The 22,449-nt window shown below is 39.8% G+C and overlaps 1 protein-coding gene across 1 annotated transcript in view; it reads left to right on the forward strand.

Moving 5' to 3' along the window:
* SPIDR (scaffold protein involved in DNA repair) overlaps positions 1 to 22,449 on the forward strand; it is a 223,570-nt gene that overhangs the window by 135,960 nt on the left and 65,161 nt on the right. Inside the window, exon 8 of the mRNA XM_075549645.1 lies at positions 4,552 to 4,771. Coding sequence (XP_075405760.1) covers positions 4,552 to 4,771 — 220 coding nt within the window. The remainder of the gene's footprint in view (positions 1 to 4,551; positions 4,772 to 22,449) is intronic.

The following is a 22,449-nucleotide window of genomic DNA, read 5'->3' on the forward strand; positions in this document are numbered from 1 at the left end:
CTCAAATGTGGGTCCAACTTCATTCTTTTGCATGTCGATGTCTAGTTGTGCAGCACCATTTAGTGAAAAGACTACATTCCTCATTGCATGGACTTAGCCCCCTTTTTTGAAAAATCAATTGGCCATAAATGTGCATATGCTTTGTTTCTGAGCTCTCACCAATGTTATACTCCATTTTCCTGTACCCACTACCACTGAGTTAACATTGACTCATAGCAACACTACAGGGATGAGTACAACTGCTTCTTTGGTTTTCCAAGACTGTGAATCTTACAGCAACACAGACAGCCTCGTTCATTTTCCTCCCATGGAGCAGCAAATGGCTTTGAAACACCAACCGTGTAATTAACAGCCTAATTATATTAGGCTTAGCCCATTCTATTACCAGGACTCCTGTTATTCTGTATGTCTACCCTTATATCAATATCAGACTATTTGTGTTATTGTAGCTTAGTAGTTTGATTCAAAAGAGAAAACTATGGATTCTACTTCTTTGTTCTTTCTTTTTTAATTGTTTTCACCGTTTGGGATCACTTGAAATTTTACATGATTTTTAGGACTTGACTTTTCCATTCCTGCTGAAAAACTAACATCTTAACAATATTAAATCTATTGAATGATATTTCAGTGGATCAAATCAAATAGAAGGTTTGGAAATGCCTTGGTGATTAACAGAAGCAGCAGCATCCGTGACAACGATGGCTGCCATTACTGGGTGTCTTGTGCATGCTCTCTGATTGGATTCTCCAGTGGCATTCTGGCCAGCGAGTCTGATCTCTATGGAAAAAGGAAAAAGTTGCTGTAGGAGACAGAAGCACAGACAACTTAATTTGAGGATTTGGAAGGAAAGGAGTAGTTGCTTTTAGTGGAATCCAGAGGGTGGACTCCTGGACAGGGTGAGATTTGGGTTTTTATGAAACTATTATTGAAATGTCACAGAAATAGTTTTTTACGGTGAAAGTGGAGATACCAGAAGGGTGGAGGGAAGGTGGGCTAGAAACGGGGAACTGATCACAAAGATCTACATATAACTCCCTCACTGGGAAACGGACAACAGAAAAGAAGATGAAGGGAGATGTTACACAGTGTAAGATAGGACAAAATAATAATAATTTATAAATTATCAAGGGTTCATGAGGGAGGGAGGAAAGGAGGGTGGGGAGGGAGGGGAAAATGAGGAGCTGATAACAAGGGCTCAAGTAGAAAGCAAATGTTTTGAGAATGGTGATGGCAACAAATGTACAGATGTGCTTGACACAATGGATGGATGAATGGATTGTGATAAGAATTGTATGAGCCCCCCAATAAAATGATTTATTAAATGTTTTAAAGAAATAGCCATTTATAGACCACTTGCCAGTTGCTGCAAATGGTCTCCTTCATTTGTAAAATCATTGTCTCTTTTCCTTGGATTGAAAGCTTATATATAATTTGATTTAGGTTGTACCATGCCTTTTTTCTTCATACAAGAAAGAAATTATCCCACCAGGGGTCTTTTGCTCTTGTTTTCTGTGCAGATAGACATCTCATTCCTCGTTGAGTCTCTCTTGGAGAATGTGTAGATGTTTTAGAGTGCTATGTAAAAGGGACAAAGCTGTTCCTTGCTCCTTCATATCACCACTCCCTGTTATTCATTCTCAACCCTAATTATGCTTAAAGCTGACTTTGTGTACCAAGTTTGTGGTGAGAACCAGCATCATAACATATTTGTTCTCCAAGTTATTTGGTACTGCATATCTTGGGCAGGATTCATTGTTATTAAAATAGCATGAGGATTTATAATAAAAAGTCATGAAAAATAGTATTGTTCATCTTTATGGTATAAGTATTTCTACTGTAATATGACTTGTGTTTGTAAAATGCCTTGCCTTTGTAAATGAGGACAGTAAGGTTAGGACAGACCACTGAAAGACTAGTGTCACTTTTAGTCAGATCTCAAACAAGTGCCTGAATAGAGAGCAGGTTCCGCTCAGGCAAATGGCTGAGCACTCCTGGAAACCACAGCAGGATGACGGTGCCCAGAGCCATGGGAACATACTTGTGACTCTTTCACATCCAGTGGCTTCAGGTGGATTTGGAGTTCTGGAGGGAAGGTGCTTCTAGCAGGAGACAGGGAAGTAGCAAATCTGTCTCACCGTGTGGGAACAATTTATAAAAGTTCTTAAAATGTGTCCCAAAAGTGTTCTGTGGGCAGTGGAGGAGTTAAATTGGTTGCTTTCCCTTTGCTACTGAAGACTATCGCTCTTCACCTCACTGTGGCTGCGCTGTCCAAGAAAGAACATGGATGGACCAATCCAACCTCCACCTGATCCTGACTTCTTTTCCTTTCCCGCCAGTTGAGAATGAGCAGCTTTTCCGTAAAACACATGTAGTGGCAGAGCATACACTTTTGTTTAGATCAGTGGTTCTCAACCTTCACAATACCGGGATCCTTTCATACAGTTCCTCATGCTGTGATGACCCCCCAGCCATAACATTATTTTCGTTGATACTTCATCACTGTAATCTTGCTACTGTTCTGAATCGGCTTGAGAACTGCTGCTGTAGATACATGTTTTTAGTCCCTCGTTTTTCTTTTCACACTGGGCTGTTGACTACAAGGTCAGCTGCTGGAAACCCCAGCCACTCCTTGGGAGAAAGAGGAGACTTGCTACTCCCTTAAAGAGTTATGGTCTCGGGAACGCACAGAGGTGGTTCTACTCTGTCTTGTAGGATTGTTATGGGTCAGAATTGACTCGTGACAGTGAGTTTGGGGCGTATATATACATACATATACACACACACATACATACATACTCATAGCAACTAAGCACTGTGATTATTCATGTTCTGGACCCTTCACCCCAGTGTCCCCCTCCTTTTCCTTCTTTACCTTAAGAACCTATAGCGAGAAGGCACCCTGAGATGTGGTGGCCTTGTTTAATATGGGGAGGCATACAAGGGTCGGTATTGAAGGATGGACATTTTGAGGAAGAATGGGAGATGAGTAAAGATATAGTGAAAAGGGAAGAGAAATCGAAAGACAATTAAAGGAAAAACATAGAAAAATAGCATTAGTTAAATATTAATTTTTATTTTATTCACTATTAACCAGTCAGTTGAAGTGATAAATTCCTATTTAGTGAATTTTACTAGCAAGTTATATAAAATATACAAGAGAAAGATAGCATTATTTAAATGTGAATTTTTATTATTCACTATAACCAGCCCATGGGGGTGATAAATTCCTAGTGAGTGAACATTGTTAATGAACCTGGGTAGTGGGAGCAGGTAACTTGTGTGGCTACTACGTGAAAGAATGGAGGTTACACCATGCCTTAGGAGAAAGGCCTAACAATGTACTTTCCCCAAATCAGCAGCTGAAAATCCTATGGGAACACAGTTATATTCTGATATCCATGAGGTCACCATATCACATTTGACATGACAATAACTGGTTTGATTTTTTGTTTGTTTTTATTTAATTTCCAAGTCACAGCGCTGGGAACTTAGCTTTTGTTATCTCAGATATCAAATTTTAAAATAAAGCAGAGAGAGAGAGAACAATATAGAGATTAATTTTTTAAGTCTCCTTACAATCTAGAATGAAGAACACATGCTAATGTTTTGTCTTTTGGCTCTGCGTGTTTTTTATTAAGCCATGTTGATCTAGAAATAGAAAATAACCTGTAAATGTGAAGTATCCTTGTTTCTCCTTCCAGGTCACGTCATTTTCTCTCTCCTCGCAGGCAATCACTATAAGGATGTTTTGTGTATCCTTCTAGTTCATATTTTTATATGAGCTAGAATTTCTAGGTCATGAGATACCATATCATCCACCTCATTTATCTAATTTAATTCTTACAAGTGTTTATTGAGTCAGGTAACATGATCTCCATTGTACATAGAAGAAAGCTGTTTTGAAATGCTATATAACTTTGCCAGCTTCACAAGCGAGCCAGTAACTCAAATCTAGATCAAATTCCATTCATTTTAAACGAAAAGCAGCCCGTAGAAATCTTCAACTTTTGACCTGATCATTAGAACCGTTCCAACCATGATTTCACATTTAAGAGTCCCTGTACTGAGGTTGGGCTACAGGATGTATATAACAGAGGAAGTCAATAATTTGTTCTCGCTATTAAGGGGTTCACATTTTGAAGTAAAAGCTTGCTCTTGAAATGATGGATCTGATTTTTCTGTAAATGCACGTCTGTTTCTTTACTTTTTTCTCTTTCTTTTTTAAATTTAATTTAATTTTTTATTTTATTGGGGGTTCTTACAGCTCTTGTCACATTCCATACATATATCCATTGTGTCAAACACATCTATACATGTGTTGTCATCATCTTTTTCAAAACAAGTCTGTTTCTTGGTGCAGATATTTGTAATAACTATGTGCTCTTGAAAATGCACATACTAAATGCAATGTCCTACACCTTATTTAATTTTAAAAATGTATCCTGACAAGGAGGGTGATCGTCTGTACTTTACTTTAATAAAGTATGCAGAGCGTTTTCTCCTGGTTAAGAGCGTTCTCTGATGTTATTTCCTCTTTGCTTCAACCTGCAGGGAGAACATCAGGTGTATTGATTGTGAAAATTCTGGAGCTGCATGAGGAATGCTCCCTGCAGGTGGCCATCTGTGAGCAGTTGGAAGGGCTGCAGACTGACAGCCCCTCTCCAGGTGTGTCCCCTGGCCCCTGGCCCTTCCTGAAGGTTCTCTTCACCAAGGAGACCGCAAGCTACCTTAAGGGACGTCCCCACAACATCGTGCACATCTACCCTCCCTGGTGAGTGCAAGTACTCACTCTGCTGACCAGCGATTGTGAGTTATTTTTTTAATGACATCTTTATCAGTCACATGCTTGTCGCTTTATTATAGAGAAGTGCCAGGGGAAGGAAGCCGGGCTTGACGGCGGTCTTGTGTAGCAGAGGTTCTGATTGGTCTCTCATGCAGCCTTATGCTTTTGGCAGCACATTTTTTGAAAATTTGAGGCAGGGGTGGGAGGGGACCAACTATGCCAAAATTCCTGAGTAAGAGTTGTACTATTAAAAGATCCAGCTGTTCCATTGGATTTTGTTGTTACCTTTCCTAGAAAAAGAATTTTTAAAACAAACATTATGTAGCAATAGGTTACCATACCAAATGAAGCCTATTGTCATTAAGTGAAATACAGAAAATAGGATAAAGCACTTAAATTTAGTAGTTCTTTGTGAGTTGTTTTATGGTTGGGAATAAAAAACATGAATTAAGACAAATAGGGTTTGATCTCAGGGAACTTAAATGGACCTTAATACTATGATTTTTCTTCTGAATAGTATTTAACTTCTCCCATGGCAGGGGCAGTGGGAGCCTTAGTACTTTTGAGCAAATGTATGGGCAGTCTTTAATTTTATTTACACAATGTAAAAGTTTAATATTAATCTGTTAAATGTTTATAGTTAGAATCTACTCTAAGACTAGCTTCCCTCCTAGAAGAGGGATCTTTTGTTACATATATAGCGCATGATCATCAGCATCTACTAAAATTTTCTCTAATAATAACTGGAGGCAGCAGAGAGAAACTTCAATTATTTTAATACATTTTAATTAATCTGTAAAAAAACATGCAGAAACAGGCACAGCCTTTAACTATGCATTTCATTAAAAATCACAAAGTGAATACATATGTGTAATTGCTACCCAGCTCACGTAATTGATGCTGTCACCCCTGCAACCACCTGCAATTACTTCATATCCCGCAGACCTTCTGGTAGCTCCTGCTGGGGCTTCTAATACAGTAGATGCCTTTTCACCCTTTGAGAACTTTACGTAACCAACCGTAGAGTAACCATACAATTGCTGTTGTTGTCAGTAGGTGTTGTCAAGTCAGTTCCAAATAACAGCAACCCCCCTGTGTACCACAAACCAAGCATGGTCCAGATCTGCACCAGTCAGTCCGCACATGTGGGTAGAAATCTCCGATTCTTCATCTTTGCCTTTAATGGCTGGTGTGTGAATTTGAATAACAATTGTATTAACTAGCCTCCTTGTAAGTATATGGATATTATCCTGTCCCTGACAGGACATACTTCGGAATCTTGCAATGTTCTTTTTGACAATGAATGTTATACCATTCCTCTTCAGTTTTTCATTCCCATTGTGATATTGAGTTCTTTGGATCTGAAGAACTTAGTTCTATAGGTCCGAATACTCCTAACCTGGAGACACAGGAGTGATTCCATTGCACTGGACATTCTGGACTCTGTGTGCACAGGCATGGGAGGGGGTTGAATATACTGAGTGGTGTGATTGATGCTGTTTACCAAAGGTAAATTGGATTTGTATTTCATAATGGAGGCAAAGAAGAATATGTCTGGAATTCAGGAGATTCCTTACATCATTTCTTTGTGCTACCATGTGTCCTTTATCTAAAGAATCCCCATTCTGACATGACTCCTTGTGACCCAGACCCTTCAGAAATGAAGTCATGAAGACCGTTCAGAAAATAGTCCATCCGTGTTATTAAGCCCTCCATGAGGATGAGGTGCTTGCAGAGGGCAAAGGAAATACTAACCCGATGGTGAAGAAGGCCATTCTAAAGAGGAATCATGGTCATATAGTTAGTTTCAGAAACTAGGACTGTGGTTTGTTTTGTTTTTTAATAAATCATTTTATTGATGACTCTGACAGCTCTTACAACAATCCATACATCAATTGTATAAAGCACCTTTGTACATATGTTGTCATCATCATTTCCAAAACATTTTCTTTCTGCTTGAGCTCTTGGTATCAGCTCCTCTTTTTCCCCTCCAGTACCCCTCTCCCCCTTACCCCATGAACCCTTGATAATTTATAAATTGTCTCTATTTTCATACTTTACATTGTCTGCTGTCTCTCTTCACCCATGTTTCTGTTGTTTGTTCCCCTGGGTGGGTGGAGGGGAGTGTAACATGTAGATTATTGCAATCAATTCCCCCTTTCTCCCTCTTCCCCCCCCCCCACTTTCCCCATTACCCTCATGGTATCTCTACTCTCATTATTGGTCCTGAGGGGCTTATCTGTCCTACATTCTGTGTGTCAAGAGCTCTTATCTGTACCTGTGTACATGCTCTGGTCCAGCCAAATTTGTAAGATAGAACTGGGATCATGATAGTGGGAGGGAGGAAGCATTAAAGAACTAGAGGAATGTTGTGTGTTTTGTCAGTGCTATACTGCACCCTGACTGCCATGTCCCTTCCTTGTGACCCTTCTGTGAGGGGATGTCCAGTTATCTACAGATGTGCCTTGGGGCTCCATTCCAACCCACCTTGTTCACATCAAAATGGTTGTTTGCTTTGGTTCGTCTGATACCTTGTGACCACACAGTTTAGTGTGCTTCTTCCATGTGGCCTTTCTTGCTTCCCTGCTAGATGGCCCTAGGACTGTAATTCTTGTGAATAATCCAACTTGTATCTTTGAATCAAATTTTTTCTTTTCTTCATTTAGGAAATATAAGTGGAAATAGAATTGGTGCATTTTCAGTTGTACATATTATAGTTGCATCACGTTAGGTCCAAGTATGTTTTTATACTGCCTTTATTTGGAGATGATGTGTATTTAAGGGGATGTTTAGAAGTGCCAAGTGTACAAAGAAGGCACTGTGATCATTGAGTTTTGTGTCAACTTGGCTGGGCCAGGATACTCAGTGACGTGATATAGCATAATGGAATCAACTCCATGACAGACTGGAGTGCAATTGAAAGTAAGTTTCTTTATGGGAGTAGCCTACTTCTGTTTAAGCGGACATTGGCTCTCTTGTCACTGGTCAGGATACTGAATCTGTCACATCGACCTCCAGTTCTTTGGACTGGAACCATATTGCCTGCTGACCTGGAATTCAGTAGATTTAACAACCACAAGTCTTACCTACTGAGCTGCTTCTAACAGCCTCTGGTTATTTTGTTTCCTGGTTTGTCAGTCTTGGCAGACACATGAGTCAGAAAATCCTCCAGCATAACATCTAACCCAAGGACTTGATAACTGCTTCTAAAACTGTGTGAGCCACTATCTTGATATAATTTCTTTTACATAATTTTGCTTCACTGGGGAACCTAGCCTAAGACACCTGGCACAGAAAACCTTATGATTGTCTAATTTAACATGGCCGATAAGCTCACTAATGCCTAAGGCATTAATATTTATGTGTTATATTTCATTTTATTACTTCCAGTATTCTTAAATTTACATTTTATACATTTCAAGTTTCTATTATTAATGGATGCTTATAGCTCTTACTTCTCATTTTGAATCATTCTGCATTAGCAAATGACGATCCCCAAAACTTTAGTCCATCTGTGTTATTAATGTCAACTCTGCGTTGAGGATGTTTTTCTTATCAAGTCATTGTTTGAATGCATTACAACCTAAGAGGTTAATGTTCCAACACTATCTCCATGTTCCACTGCTGTTCATATGATTTTCACAAGCTTATATTTACATGGAGCATCTCACTGAAAGATCAGCCATTTCCCTGCTTGAGAAAGATGAATTTATCATGTCCCATAAAGTTTTACAAAGGGACACCAATAAAGCAAAAACAAAAGCGGGAAAAAGCTCTGCTGGGCAGAATGTTCATAGTGCACATTTTTCCCAGCTAAGTGAGCATCAAGCAAGTTGCTGTGAATTAGTGCACCCAGCGGCATTACCTGGGAAGGTTCTCTGTGGTCACAGTAAATTTGTTTGTAAAAGCAGTTTAGCTGGAACCTCTTTTATTGTGATGCCCAATTTAAGAGAACAGTGCGTGACTGAAATTTTGTATCCTACTCTGGAAAAATGCCACAGAAACTGTTGTGATGTTGAACACAGCTTACAAGGACAGTGCTATGGGAAAACTCAAGTGAGTGGTTTTCTCATTTCAAAAAGGTGAAATGGTGATTGATCACAGACCTCATTCTGGATGTCCATCAACTTCCCAAATGTATGAAAATGTCAACTCATAGTACATTTGGAGTTCGTTCCACCAGGTCAGACTGTTAATCAAGCTTTTTATTTAGAGATTCTGAAAAGATTGCATAACAGTATGTGACCAAAGAGGCCTGATTTTGTGGCAGATGGGGGACTGGTTTTGCCACCACGAAAATGCACCTTTTCACACAGCCATCTCAGAGTGCCAGTTTTTGGCAAAAGACAGCATACCTCTCTTTACTCACCTGACCTTACACCATGCAACTTCTTTTTGTTTCTGCAATTGAAATGAAGAGAGACATGAAAGGACAGTGATTTGATGACACAGAAGAGGTGACCAAACAAATGAGGGTGGTGCTGTCAACTGTCTAAACAGATGAATTTGAAAAATGTTTCCAGAATGGAATCACAGATTTCACAAATTTATAAAGTATAATGGAGAGTACTTTGAAGGTGATAAGGTTGTTTTGTAAAAAAAATTTAAATACATAGCTTTGAAGAAAAAAATTACACTTTGGGAGTACTCCCTCATCTACATATCTATATTCATACCTATTTATAATTTTTACTTTCTTCTCTTCTCTTTTTCTTTTTTATTTCCTCCTGCCGCACTTTCATGTTTACCCATCATTCACCTCTCAGTAATTCCTCTCAGATACATTTCACATGACCAAACATGACCAGGAACGCTACACCCTTCACACCGTCAGTTTTAGAGCCCTCGCTACTCCCCTGTCCCTGTCGTTATTGGCTCACCACTCAGCCAGTTCAGGAAGTAGCATGTGATTAGGAATCACAGGAGTATTAAAGGAAGCAGTCTGGGCTATACTAAAGGCACTGTGGGAAAAGAAGATTCTAAGAATTGTGGGAATACTTGTTGAAATGTTTCAACAAACCAATGAAGCACTGGAGAGCTCACTCATCCATGCCAGGAAATTTAGAAGACAGCTCTCTGTCCAACAGGTGGGCAAGATCCATCTGAGTGCCCGTTGCAAAGAAAGATGACCCAACAGAATGAGGGAACTTCCACACAATATCCTTACTAGTACATGCAAGTAAAATTTTGCTGAAGATAATTAAAAAATGGCTACAGCACTAAGTCAATTGGGAGCTGCCTGGAATTCATGCTGATTCAGAAGAGGATATGAAAGTAGGGGTATCATTCCTGCCGTCAAATTGATCTTGTACAGAATCAGGTCCAGCCGCACATTTACAGTCATGTCCCTGGGCCTCAGTGTGTTTCTTTGCGGTGTGGAGGAATGAGATCCGCTACGCGTTTCCACAAGGTGACTGAGGACAAGTATCTTCAAGAGAATGCCCCTGTTCGCTGAATGTATCTGCACAGATTTCTGTGTGACTTCATAGAAATGTGATTACAGCTCTTAAGAGGGATAGCTGTAGCCCAGGTAGGGACGGAGCATGGTGGTGGGGCAGGAGGAAAGTCAAGGGAGATGGAGGAAGGAGCTGGGAGTCAAGGGGCATTTATGGAGGTCTAGACAAAGACATGTACATGCAAATATATATATGAGGATGGGGAAATAGATCTATGTGTCTCTATAGGTTTAGTATTAAGGTGGCGGTAGGACTTTGGGCCTCTACTCAAGCACTCCCTCAATGCATGAATACTTTCTTCTATTAAATTGGCACTCTATGATGCTCACTCTCCCGACACAACGGCTGAAGCCAAAACGGGTGAACAAGTAAATGTGGTGAAGAAAGCTGGCGGTGACGGCTATCAAAAGAGATAGTGACTGGGGTCTTAAAGGCTTAAAGATAAACAAGCAGCCATCTAGCTCAGAAGCAACAAAGCCCACATGGAAGAACACACCAACCTGTGTGATCGCGTGGTCCCGAAGGGATCAGTTATCAGGCATCAAAGAACAAAAAATCATTTCATTGGCTGCACACCTCCATGATACAATCACCGAAGACAAACGGGTGCATAAGCAAATGTGGCGAAGAAAGCTGACGGTGCCCGGCTATCGAAAGAGATAGTGTCTGGGGTCTTAAAGGCTTGAAGGTGAACAAGCGGCCATCTAGCTCAGAAGCAATAAAGCCCACATGGAAGAAGCACAGCAGCCTGTGTGATCACGAGGTGCCAAAGGGACCAGGTATAAGGCATCATGAAAAAAATATGTGTGTGTGTGTGTGTGTGTGTGTGTGTGTACACCATAGTGAATGAAGGGGGAAGTGCAGAGTGGAGACCCAAGGCCCAAGTGTCGACCACTGGAGATCCCTTCACAGAGGGATTTAGGAGAGGAGACGGGTCAGTTAGGGTGCGATGTAGTACCGATGAAGAGCACAGCTTTCCCCCAGACCCTGGCAACTACCATGATCCAAATTTTACCTTGCAGGGCTCGATAGGGCAGAGATTGTACACTGGTGCATATGGGAGCTGGAGGCACAGGGAATCCAGGGTGGACGATACCTTTGCGACCAGGGGTGTGAGGGGCGAGGCTAGGAGAGTGGAGGGTGAGTGGGTTGGAAAGGGGGAACTGATTAAAAGGATCCACATGTGACCTTCTCCCTGGGAGATGGACGGCAGGGAAGAGGGGGAAGGGAGACTCCGAATAGGGCAAGATATGACAAAATAACAATCTGTGGATTATCGGAGGCTCGTGAGGGAGGGGGGAGCGGGGAGGGAGGGAAAAAAAAAGAGGACCTGATGCGGAGGGCTTAGGTGGAGAGCAAATGCTTTGAGAGTGATTAGGGCAAAGAATGTGCGGATGTGCTTTATACAATTGATGTATGTATATGTGTGGATTGTGATAAGAGTTGTATGAGCCCCTAATAAAATGTAAAAAAAGAAAAGAAAAAATAAAGAAAATGATTAGGGCAGAAAAAAAAAGAATCAGAGCCACATTCTTACGCAGTAGTTGAACATGAAAGTCGAGTAAAATTCAGATGAAATTTTTTAAAGAATTGTGAAGTGACTTTGGTTGATTGCTTTATAGGTCCATATAGGTATAAAGGACTGAGTAAATTGTTGTGTGCCAAGATTACACCTGAAAGGTATATAGGATGAGAATGTGCTGCTGGAAGCATGTGATTTATTAAGTGAGGATATATGATACTTTTTTCTACCTGTACTAAGATTTATTTACTTCAGAGAAGCTAGACATTGATGACCTCAAAAAAAAAAAAAGTCGCATTGATATAATACTGGCAGTGTGGGGGAGCTATAAGCCAGTTTGATCCAGCTTTGAAACTCTTAAAACTATGCAGTTAAGGCAAGAAACATATGGTTAATGATTAAATGTTATTGAATGAGTGGAATACTTCATGTCTAATACAGTCTTCCAATTGGCCCACTTGTACTCCTTATCACAAAGGTCAAGAGTGGAAAAGCAAATAAAAAGTTTTATTTTTTTAGAACATTTTTGCTTTCTGGACTTCATTGGTGTGGTGTTTAAAAATACAACCATGTGTTCCTGGTCGTGAGTTTCCGGCTTTTGAGGGCCCCCTTCAGAAGAGAGGGTGTCGGGAAACTGCACATTGCTCTGCCCTTTTTATGAGCACCCCTCTTATCACCAGGCTCTTGCAGATATACAAATAAAATGTGATGCATGGTATTGAATAATATTTCATTGTTTTGAAATGTAATGTGGCTTCCTTCCTGCTTAGAAGATTTGAGAAACGAGCATGTCTCTCTATTCTGTGCTGACATTGTAGTAACATAACATACCGACCTACATTGGAATGTGTCTTAGCTGGTAGAGATAGATTTTTGTTTTTTGCTTTGGTTTGTTTTCTGATCTTTTTTCCCTCCACAAAATACGAATCTGTAAGATCAAGGAGATGGGTTAAGGTAGAGGTAGTTTTGGTCGAGCTTGTTCTTAAAATGATAGTAATGTATTGTGATTGTTCTCTCTTCCCGGAGCGTCCTTTCATGATTCCTGCCCGCCTCACAAGCTCACGCTTTTCCTTTCTCTCGGCTTCTTCCATGGCCTCTTTCATCCAACACGGGGGACACTGGGTCACACTCACCCCGTGCCGCCAGGGCATTGTATACACGCTTCCATCGTAGCACCAAAACCAACCCAACTTACTCACCGAGTCGATGCCAACTCAGCAACCCGATTGGACAGGGTAGACCTGCCCTGTGAGTTTCCGAGACTGGTCACAGTTTACAGGAGCAAACATTTCTAAACCTATTCCCTTTTTACAGTTGACATAAAAAAGACCTTCTCCACTGGCAACATAAAAAGTAAAGGTTTGTGTGATTTTCACCTTGGCATCTAGACTCCAAATAGTACCGTGACTTCTAGAGAATTCATTGACCTTACAGTGAAAACCCAGTCCCGAGTGTTGATTTTGTTTGAGCCTCTTCTCTTCCGTAGGCTGCCATTAGAACAGCCATTTCCATTGACAGATGAGGTTGCATAGACATAGAGGAACCTGACTGCCGTTGATTTGCTGTAGGTAACTAACAATCTGTGATGGCTCCCAAGCCCGACTGCTGTTGTAGGTTTACAAATTGGCCTACCCAGGAAGGCCAGCAATTCCAGCGCATCCTCTGCTCCCAGGACTCTGCAGGAGAAAATGGGGTTGTGTGCTCCAGAATAGATGGCAGTGGGTTTGGGGCTTGGGAGCTAGGTTGGAATGAACAACCAAAGTCCTCAGCTCTACCTGTGTCATTTTTTCCCAAGTTTCACAAATGCTAAGTTATAGAGAACATTTCTTTGTAATATCATTCCTTTACATTTCTGGGGAAGTAATTTTATTGATGTTCTGGAAGTATCAGGATTTATTCTGCGTTTATCCCAAGTATTGGTCTGAAAGCAGCTAGAGCTGAATTACTGTCCACGTCAGTCCATTTTCCCCTAATTTAGGGGAAACTACTTGAGTGCCACCAGCAGGAGAGCAGATGTGTGGGGCCCTTTAGCAAAGGCAGCCAGTTAGTTCATCAGATTGACCAACCACTATGCCAAGGATTGGCTTGCCATCCTATATGCCAAGCATACTCTGCCAATTTTCAAAGAGACATCACTTGTACATAAAGAATGTACTCATGAAAGACAGTAGGTAGTCCTGTTTTCACACTTACTTTTAAGCAAACAAAACAAACCGAAAAAGCTCTCTTCCCTACGTTTCATGTCTGAGTGAAATGACATATTGAAGTATATACTTGTGTTTGTTATATTTGGATTTGTTTCATTATCAAACTAACCTAGAGAGCAAACGATGATCTCTAAAATCATGCACTAATCTAAAAAATACTTTATTATGGTCATATCATAACTAGAATATCACAAATAGGTAATAGTTATGTCACCTCTTAAGTATATGAGCACTTCAATGTAACTTTTGTAAAAGAACAAAATTACATGAAAAACTACATGTTTTGGGATTTTTTCAGAAGGCTTCCAAAAAAGTCTGTAGCAAATGGAATTAAAAAATGCTGAAAATTTCCCATGAACTTTTTGAATCCCCTCCTATATAGCTCTTGGAACATAGAATGCTCAAGACTTTGTGTCCAGCATTAAACATGGAGGAGGAGGGCAATAATCAGCCTTTTCTGTATCCGAGCCCACAGATGCATAACGGGACCCAAAAAAGACAAAATGTAAAGGTTGATTTATCTGTGCTGATGAATGATGAAGTATTCTTTCCTGAAAAAAGAAAAATGTATTTTCTTCTTGATTTCACTTTAATAAAAAATATGTCTTCAGTGTAAGGCACAAAATAGCAACAAGAATATATAATTGAGGAGCCACAAGAGTGGGAAGGACGGGGAGGGAGGGGAAAAAGGAATTGACGCCAAGGGCTCAAGTAGAAAGAGAATGTTTTGGAAATGTTGATGGCAACATATGTACAAGTGTGCTTGGTACAATTGAATGATGGGTTGTCATAAGAGTTGTAAGAGACCCCTAATAAAATGCTTAATTAAAATATACATATACAATATAATACATTAAAAACCAAACTTTTCATTGGCAAATATATAGATGTATATGTCTTCTTTAAGCATTAATTATAGATGATTAAAGAGGAAATATAAATTATTACTTTGAGTTGCTTGTTCTAGAAATTAGTGCTAGCACCCAATAATTTATGAGTATTAGAAAGGACAGCCCTAAGGGTAGCTATTTTATCATATAAATTTTGACTTTAAAAATTGTAAATGATATGTATATTCAGCAATGGCCCTTAGGGGGGAAAAATCTTCATGAATTTAGTATTACTTTCACTACATAGAGTTGAGATTTGTAATAAGTGCCAGTAATAAAAAGCCCGTAACAAGTCTGACTGGAGATATCATAGCTGTGAGTTTCCATCCAAACGACTCAGTGCCCTGGAGTCCATATTCTCGCTCCTGGCCATCCTGTAGAGCAGGGAAGAACTGCCCCTTGAGGGTCTGAGGCTTTAATTCTTTACGGGAGCAGACAGCCTCGTCTTTCTGCTGTAAAGCAACTGGAGCGTTGAACTGCTGGCCTTGTTGTAAACAGCTCAGTGTGGAACCTGCTACGCCACCCAGAGCTCCAGCCTGTGAGTTTAAGGGGTAGACAGTGAAGCAGTACTGTTTCAGAAGCAGACATCATGCCTGTTGTATCTGTGCTCCAGACACTTTGTCAGTGATCTTGAGTCTTGAAGCAGTAAGATTTCTTCAAAGATGGCATGGCAAAATTGTAAGATTGAGAATAAGGGATCTTAGGTATCAAATCTTCTATGTACTTTATGATAAAGATTAAACAAGCGATTTGATTGTCCAGTCTCCATTTCCATAGCTGTGAAACAGATCATTTATTGATTGATTTAGAAGATACGCTCGTGTGAAAACACCCAGCTGCCAGGAAGGAGCAAGAGTTCAATAAAAGATAGCTGAAGCTGAATGAAAATTATTAAGTTGGAAAAAAACACAACCAATGAGGTTCTGGGTTATTCCACCTCCCATAGCTAAGTACTCTCTTTGACTGCTAGCCCCCGTCTTACCTGCTCCAAGTGACTATTCAGCCCGGGATCTACACCTCTTCCCTAGTTGCTATGGTTCTTCTGGGACTGAAAGCTGTGCTACGTGAGAAATTGACATTTATTTCTTTGTTTATGCATCCTATCATATTCTAAATGATTTTTAAATGACTTTTTTTTTCAAGTTACTTCAGAGACAAGCAAGCATTTGACTCTATATGCCAACAAATAAATTAACACAAAAGTAATGGCTATCTCTGAAAATGAGTCTTTAGAAAAAATACCTTTTAAGGAAGAGAAAGGTATGCAATAGAAAGAAAATAATATTGCATAGCAAATGTAATAACCCGTTTAATGGGTTTTCTCTTAATGTCTATTAGTACAAGGTGTTGCCAAGATAAGTGCTATTCGACGTGATTGCTGTGTTGTGGATTGTGGTATTTATTGGCTCTCAGATGATAGAAATGTGTCTGAGCATTTCTGAGCAGAGTGTCTTAAAGAGTAAAATGAACATGAAAATACCTCAGTCGATCCTGTTGAACTTAATGAAACAAAGAACACACTAAGAGATAATATTTAAAACATAGTATTAATATACTAAATTTAAGAATTTGTAATTGTTGTCTGTTGACATTGAGTTGACTCCAATGAGACGCCGTGTGCGTAGAACAAGGCATTGCCCAGTCCTGCATCGTCTTCCTGAACAGTGGTGTTTGTGCCCATTGTTGTGGCTCGTGTGTCAGTCCACCTTGCTGAGGGTTTGCTGGGCTTTTGTTGGCCCTCTACTTATCAGACATGATTGCATTTTCTAGTGATTGCTCTTTCCTGATAACATGTCCAAAAGAAGGAAATTGAAGGCTTTCCATCATCACTTCTAAGGAGCATTCTGGTAGTATTTCTTCGCCTGTCTGTTTTGTTCATTTTTTGGTTGTCCATATTATATTCAGTAATCTTCACCACCACCACAACTCCAGCATATCACTTTCCAGATTTTCCATATGCATAATTTCATGGCTCGAATCCAGCACATCTCAGTCATCAAAGTGATTACTGTTTTTATAACTTTAAAGAAGTCTTTTGCAGCAGATTTGCCTCATGTAATATGTTGTTTGTGTTAGTCCGGGTAGACTAGAGAAACAAATTCATAGACACTCACATGTGTATAAGAAAGTGCTTTATATACAAGAGCAGTTGAAAATTGAGAAAACTTCCCAGCCCAATCCAGATCAAGTTCATGAGTCCAATATTAGCCCGTATGTCCAACACCAATCTATAAAGCCCTCTTCAGACTCACAAAACACATGCAATGACGCTGAATGCAGAAAGATGACAGGCCAGTGGGTGAGAAGTCTTGTGGATCCAGTGGCATTGTAAGCATCTCAGCCCTGGCAGGGGTCTCCACATTGCTTCTCCAGTTCCAGAGGTCTGGCTCTATCAGCCTCTCCCCATGTGTCTTTGCCATAGGAATGTATCACAGGGAGTGAGCCGAGAGAGGGTGTGTCTCCCACGTCCAAGGAGGAAATACAGGAATTCCCAGAATCCTCAGGAGAAGGCCATGCCCACACAGAGGCCTCATTGACAGGCTAGACTCCACCCCTACACTCTCAATCCTCAAATTGACACCAGATGTTTAATTCCTGTACTCATACCTCCGCAGACATTTTGTTGAACCAAATAGAAAACAATAATTTGTGGTCTTATTTTTTCCTCCATTTATCATGACGTTACTTATTGGTCTAGTTATAAGAAATTTGGGTTTCTTCGCATTCAGATGTAATTCATACTGAAGGTTAGTCTCTGTCCTTTATCAGTATGTGCTTTAAGTGATCCCCATTTTCAGCAGACAAGGTTACTGAAATCTCAGTTTGTCGCTGACCCTTCCTGCAAACCTGATGCCACTTTCTTCTTCACACACCCAACTTTGCTTAGGGGAGATCTTTTCTTCCTTTCTCTTGTGGTTAGAGAGGCATTTCATCTTATCCTAAAGTGATATGAAGTCAGAGAAGTGTAATTTTAAAAGAAAAAGAACTGTGGGACAAACACAGGTCTGTTTTTATATTCTGAATATTATCTGTTCTGTTAGGAGGTGATGTCCTTCTGCGCTGAGCCCCCATGGGTGCCACTTTCATCCTGTGTCAGAAACAGGCATCTACCATACATCCAACCACGTAGCCCAAGGTCGACTCTTGTCTGTTGGGCAAAGGTGATTATACAGCAAAATCTGCACTCCTATATCTGAGATTTCTTCTCCAAGTGGGAAAACTATGGTAATAATAAGGGGCTGGGGGTAAACTCCAGATGGCCTGCTCTTCCAAGACCATGCGCCTGAGGTGCCCAGTGCAATATGTTAAGAAGGAATTTGGCACAAATTATACTTGACATTTTGAATAAGTTCAATAGAACTGTAATCTAGGGAAAACATTGTTTACCAGTGAAAAAAGTAAATTAGCGTGATCTGAGCAGTATTTAGTAAGCTGGTGATGAATATGGTCATTTCTTTGGTGTTTATCATCCAATTCCTCTCAGTTTGTTTTTAAATGAAATTTGTTAGGGTTGACTGGCTCTGTTCTAAGACCTGCCATTTAAAACATTTCAAACTTCAAGTATTATAGCTCACTATGTTTTGAAATAAGAATAAATCACAGAAAAAGAGATCTTGACCACCAAGAAAAATAGGAAATTTGTTTCATTTGAGGCTCAGGATGGGAGAAACACTTTTAATCATATCTTGGAAGATTTCTCCCCTTGTTTGCCAGTTTTCTTGATGAATCAAAAGACTTGTGTTCCTTATCTGTTAAACAAGTATCAGGTTTCATATATTAACCCAGGATTGAGAGATTGCTATAAAGACAATATGGTTTTAGTGTTGTTTTTTCCCCAAAATGGATGTTGAAGAAGAAAATAGTTTGAACTTTAATTTATTTAAAATATTTTCAAATATTATTTCATGAAATTGTTTAAATACTGTATCTTAGACCCAAACTTAGTGTGTGGGTTAAGTATTTGATTAGATGATATATCCTAACATAATTATCCTAAGATGGAAGTGTCCCAAATTAACATTGATAGCATGCATCATTTTTTTAAGAGACAAGAGCTGTTCTTAAAGTGTTCCAACTCCTATAAATGAGGAAATTCCAAACGTTCCACCATAGCAGATAATGATAGTTGGTAACTGATGAATTACATCAAATGTTGGAACAGAAAATAGCTTAGTTCGTGTAAAGTAAACATTTTAAATGTATAGTCTTAAAGTGTTCTTGCAGCTATCAGTCATCTCTGGACAACTTGTGTGTGCCTCTGCATGTGTCTCAGCCTGAAGTTCAGCCTCTATCTGAGGAGCCACCAGAAGGGCTAGGCACAGGCAGAGAGAAAACTCACTGGTCTGGCATAGGCAGCCAGGCAAACCGAGTCACCCAGGAGAGAGGGTCCGAGCGACAACCCCGGAATCCTTGAGAGTGAGGTCTTTCTCTGCATCCTTCGTAGGGATGAAACACTTTCTTGGAAATGATATCATTGATTTGTCAGAAGAAAACTTCAGTGGCCACATGTTAATAAAGATCAAAATTTTAGAGGTTTTATTAAATTTATCAGTGCTTCTCTGATTAAAGGTTGATACATATAGCCATTGTTTATTATAAAAGCAAACATTAGGAATACTGACACATTAATTCTAGGTCATTGGCAAAGAGGAACTTGAAACTTGCTGCTGTCATTTTGTATTTGCTGAACAGAATAGATTGTAACTTCAGAAACCTTGAAGGACAGCAAGGGACCATGTACACAATAGCTATCTTTAAACCTTGCACATGATGGAACACTGAGCATAAGCTTTGGTGGCACAGTGGATGGAAGCTGTGAATTGCCAACTGAAAGGTCAGTGGTCTGAGCCCACTAGGCACCCCACGGGAGAAGCACGAGGGCTCTGTCCCTGTAACCACTGACAGCCACAAACACCCAGTGGAGCAGGTCGCCTCCGTCTGACAGTGGCAGCATGACTCAGAATCTACTCAATGGCCGGGTTTGGTTGTTGTTGTTCCGGTACTTTGGGTGCTGTTAACTTCTGACTTCCTTGTCATAGTATCACACTATTATGATTTAGGTTAGGTGAATGTTATCTTCTGGTCAGTATAGTTCATTTATGGTTTCTAGTATATTAGTGACATCTAAGAAAAGAGGAATACAATGTTATATTTGTGTGACTATGAAAATTAGGAGATGGACGGCAGAGAAGGGGGGAAGGGAGACTCCGGATAGGGCAAGATATGACAAAATAACAATGTATAAATTACCAAGGGCACATGAGGGAGGGGGGAGTGGGGAGGGAGGGAAAAAAAAAGAGGACCTGATGCAAAGGGCTTAAGTGGAGAGCAAATGCTTTGAGTGATTAGGGCAAAGAATGTACGGATGTGCTTTATACAGTTGATGTATGTATATGTATGGATTGTGATAAAAGTTGTATGAGCCCCTAATAAAATGTTTTAAAAAAAAGAAAACTAGGAAATTATAATGTGACTCTTATAAGTTCCAAGACTAATACAGCATGTAGTGTGTGTATTTGCCAGAACTAGTGAAATGACATGAAATTTTACTTTAAAGAAAAAAAAACTTGTCTGCTTTCACCACTGCCATTCACCATTAGACTGAAAGCTATATCCAGAACAATTAGGCAATCAAAAAAAATCAGGCTCTCAGAACAGAAAGTAAGAATGAAACTATTGTTCAGATAACTTAGTCTTACATAGACGTCCTGAGGAATCCACAGGAAAGCTACTAGATCCAATAAAGAAATTTAAACATTGAACGATTCAAAACAATACAACATTACAATAAAAAACTAGTGGAAACTAGTCAAAGTAATACAATATTAACTAAGGAGGTTAAAAACCTTATATACTAGAAATTATCATGTAAACACTGCTGAAAAGATAAAGATCTAAATGTGATAGCTCTACATCATGATGAATGTAAGTAATACCTCTGGGTTGTACATTCAAAAGTGGCTTAAATGGCCAATGTTTTGTCAAAAAAAACTTTACCACAATTTTGAAGAGTCTAAATAAATTCAAATACCTTCAGTGTGTATGTTTTGGAAGACTTACTATTGTTAAAATGGCAGGACTCTCCAAGCCAATCTACAAATTAAATGTTAAGCCTACCAGAATTCCAAAAGCCATTTTGTAGATACAGAAATGTCTGTTCTTAAATTCTTAGTGAATTACAGAGTTCCAGATAGCCAGACCAATACTGAGAAAAAAAATAACCAAGTAGGAGGGCTCATAATGATTTTAAAACTTACTACAAAGCTGCAGTAATCAAAGCAGTGGTATTGGTCTGGGGATAGGCCTGTGCACCAATGGAATAGAATTGGGAGTTTCAAATGAACCCATATATTCAGGCATTTGTTTTTTGTTTTGTGTGTGTGTGGTTTGTTTTTTTTTTTGGTTTGTTTTTTTTAGATCATTTTATTAGGGGCTCATACAACTCTTATTTCAATCCATACATACATCAACTGTTTAAAGCACATTTGTACATTCATTTCCTTCATTCTCAAAACATTTGCTCTCCACTTAAGGCCCTGGCATCAGCTCCTCATTTTCCCCCTCCCTCCCCGCTTCCCCCTCCCTCATGAACCCTTGATAATTTATAAATTATTATATTGTCATATCTTATACTGTCCAATGTCTCTCTTCACCCACTTTTCTGTTGTCTGTCCCCCAGAGAGGAGATTATATATAGATCCTTATAATCAGTACCCCCTTTCCACCCTACCCTCCGTCTACCCTCCCGGTATCGCCATTCTCACCACTGGTCCTGAAGGGATCATTCACCCTGGATTCCCTGTGTTTAAAGTTCCTATCTGTACCAGTGTACATCCTCTGGTCTAGCCAGACTTGCAAGGTGGAATTGAGATCATGATAGTGGTGGGGGAGGAAGCATTTAGGAACTAGAGGAAAGTTGTATGTTTCAAAGTTGCTACATCACACCCTGACTGGATCATCTCTTTCCTGCAACCCTCTGTAAGGGGATGTCCAATTACCTACCAATGGGCTTTGGGTCTCCACCCGACACTCCCCCTCATTCACAATGATATGATTTTTCTGATGATACCTGATCCCTTCAACACCTGGTGATCGCACGGGCTGGTGTGCTTCTTCCATGTGGACTTTGTTGCTTCTGAACTAGATGAACGCTTGTTTACCTTCAAGCCTTTAAGATCCCAGACATTATATCTTTTGATAGCCGGGCACCATCAGCTCTCTTCACCGCATTTGCTTATGCACCCCCTTTGTCTTCAGCGATTGTGTCGGGAAGGTGAGCATTATGGAATACCAGGTTAATCGAACAAAGTATTCTTGCATTGAGGGAGTACTTGAGTGGAGGCAAAATGTCCATCTCCTACCTTAATAGTAACCTATACATATATGCACATAGATCTATTTCCCCATTCTCATGTATAAATATATTTACCTATGTTCATGCCTTTATTTAGACCTCTGCAAATGCCCTTCAGGCCATTGGTTTTTTTTAAAGGTGTCAGTTAGTAGAGAAATAATACTCTCGTTAACAAATAGTGATGGACAACTGGATATCCACATGAAAAAGAAAGAAGTTTGGCTTAAACAATATATA

Source organism: Tenrec ecaudatus, chromosome 5 (genome assembly GCF_050624435.1).
Source record: "Tenrec ecaudatus isolate mTenEca1 chromosome 5, mTenEca1.hap1, whole genome shotgun sequence".
NCBI lineage: Eukaryota > Metazoa > Chordata > Mammalia > Afrosoricida > Tenrecidae > Tenrec > Tenrec ecaudatus.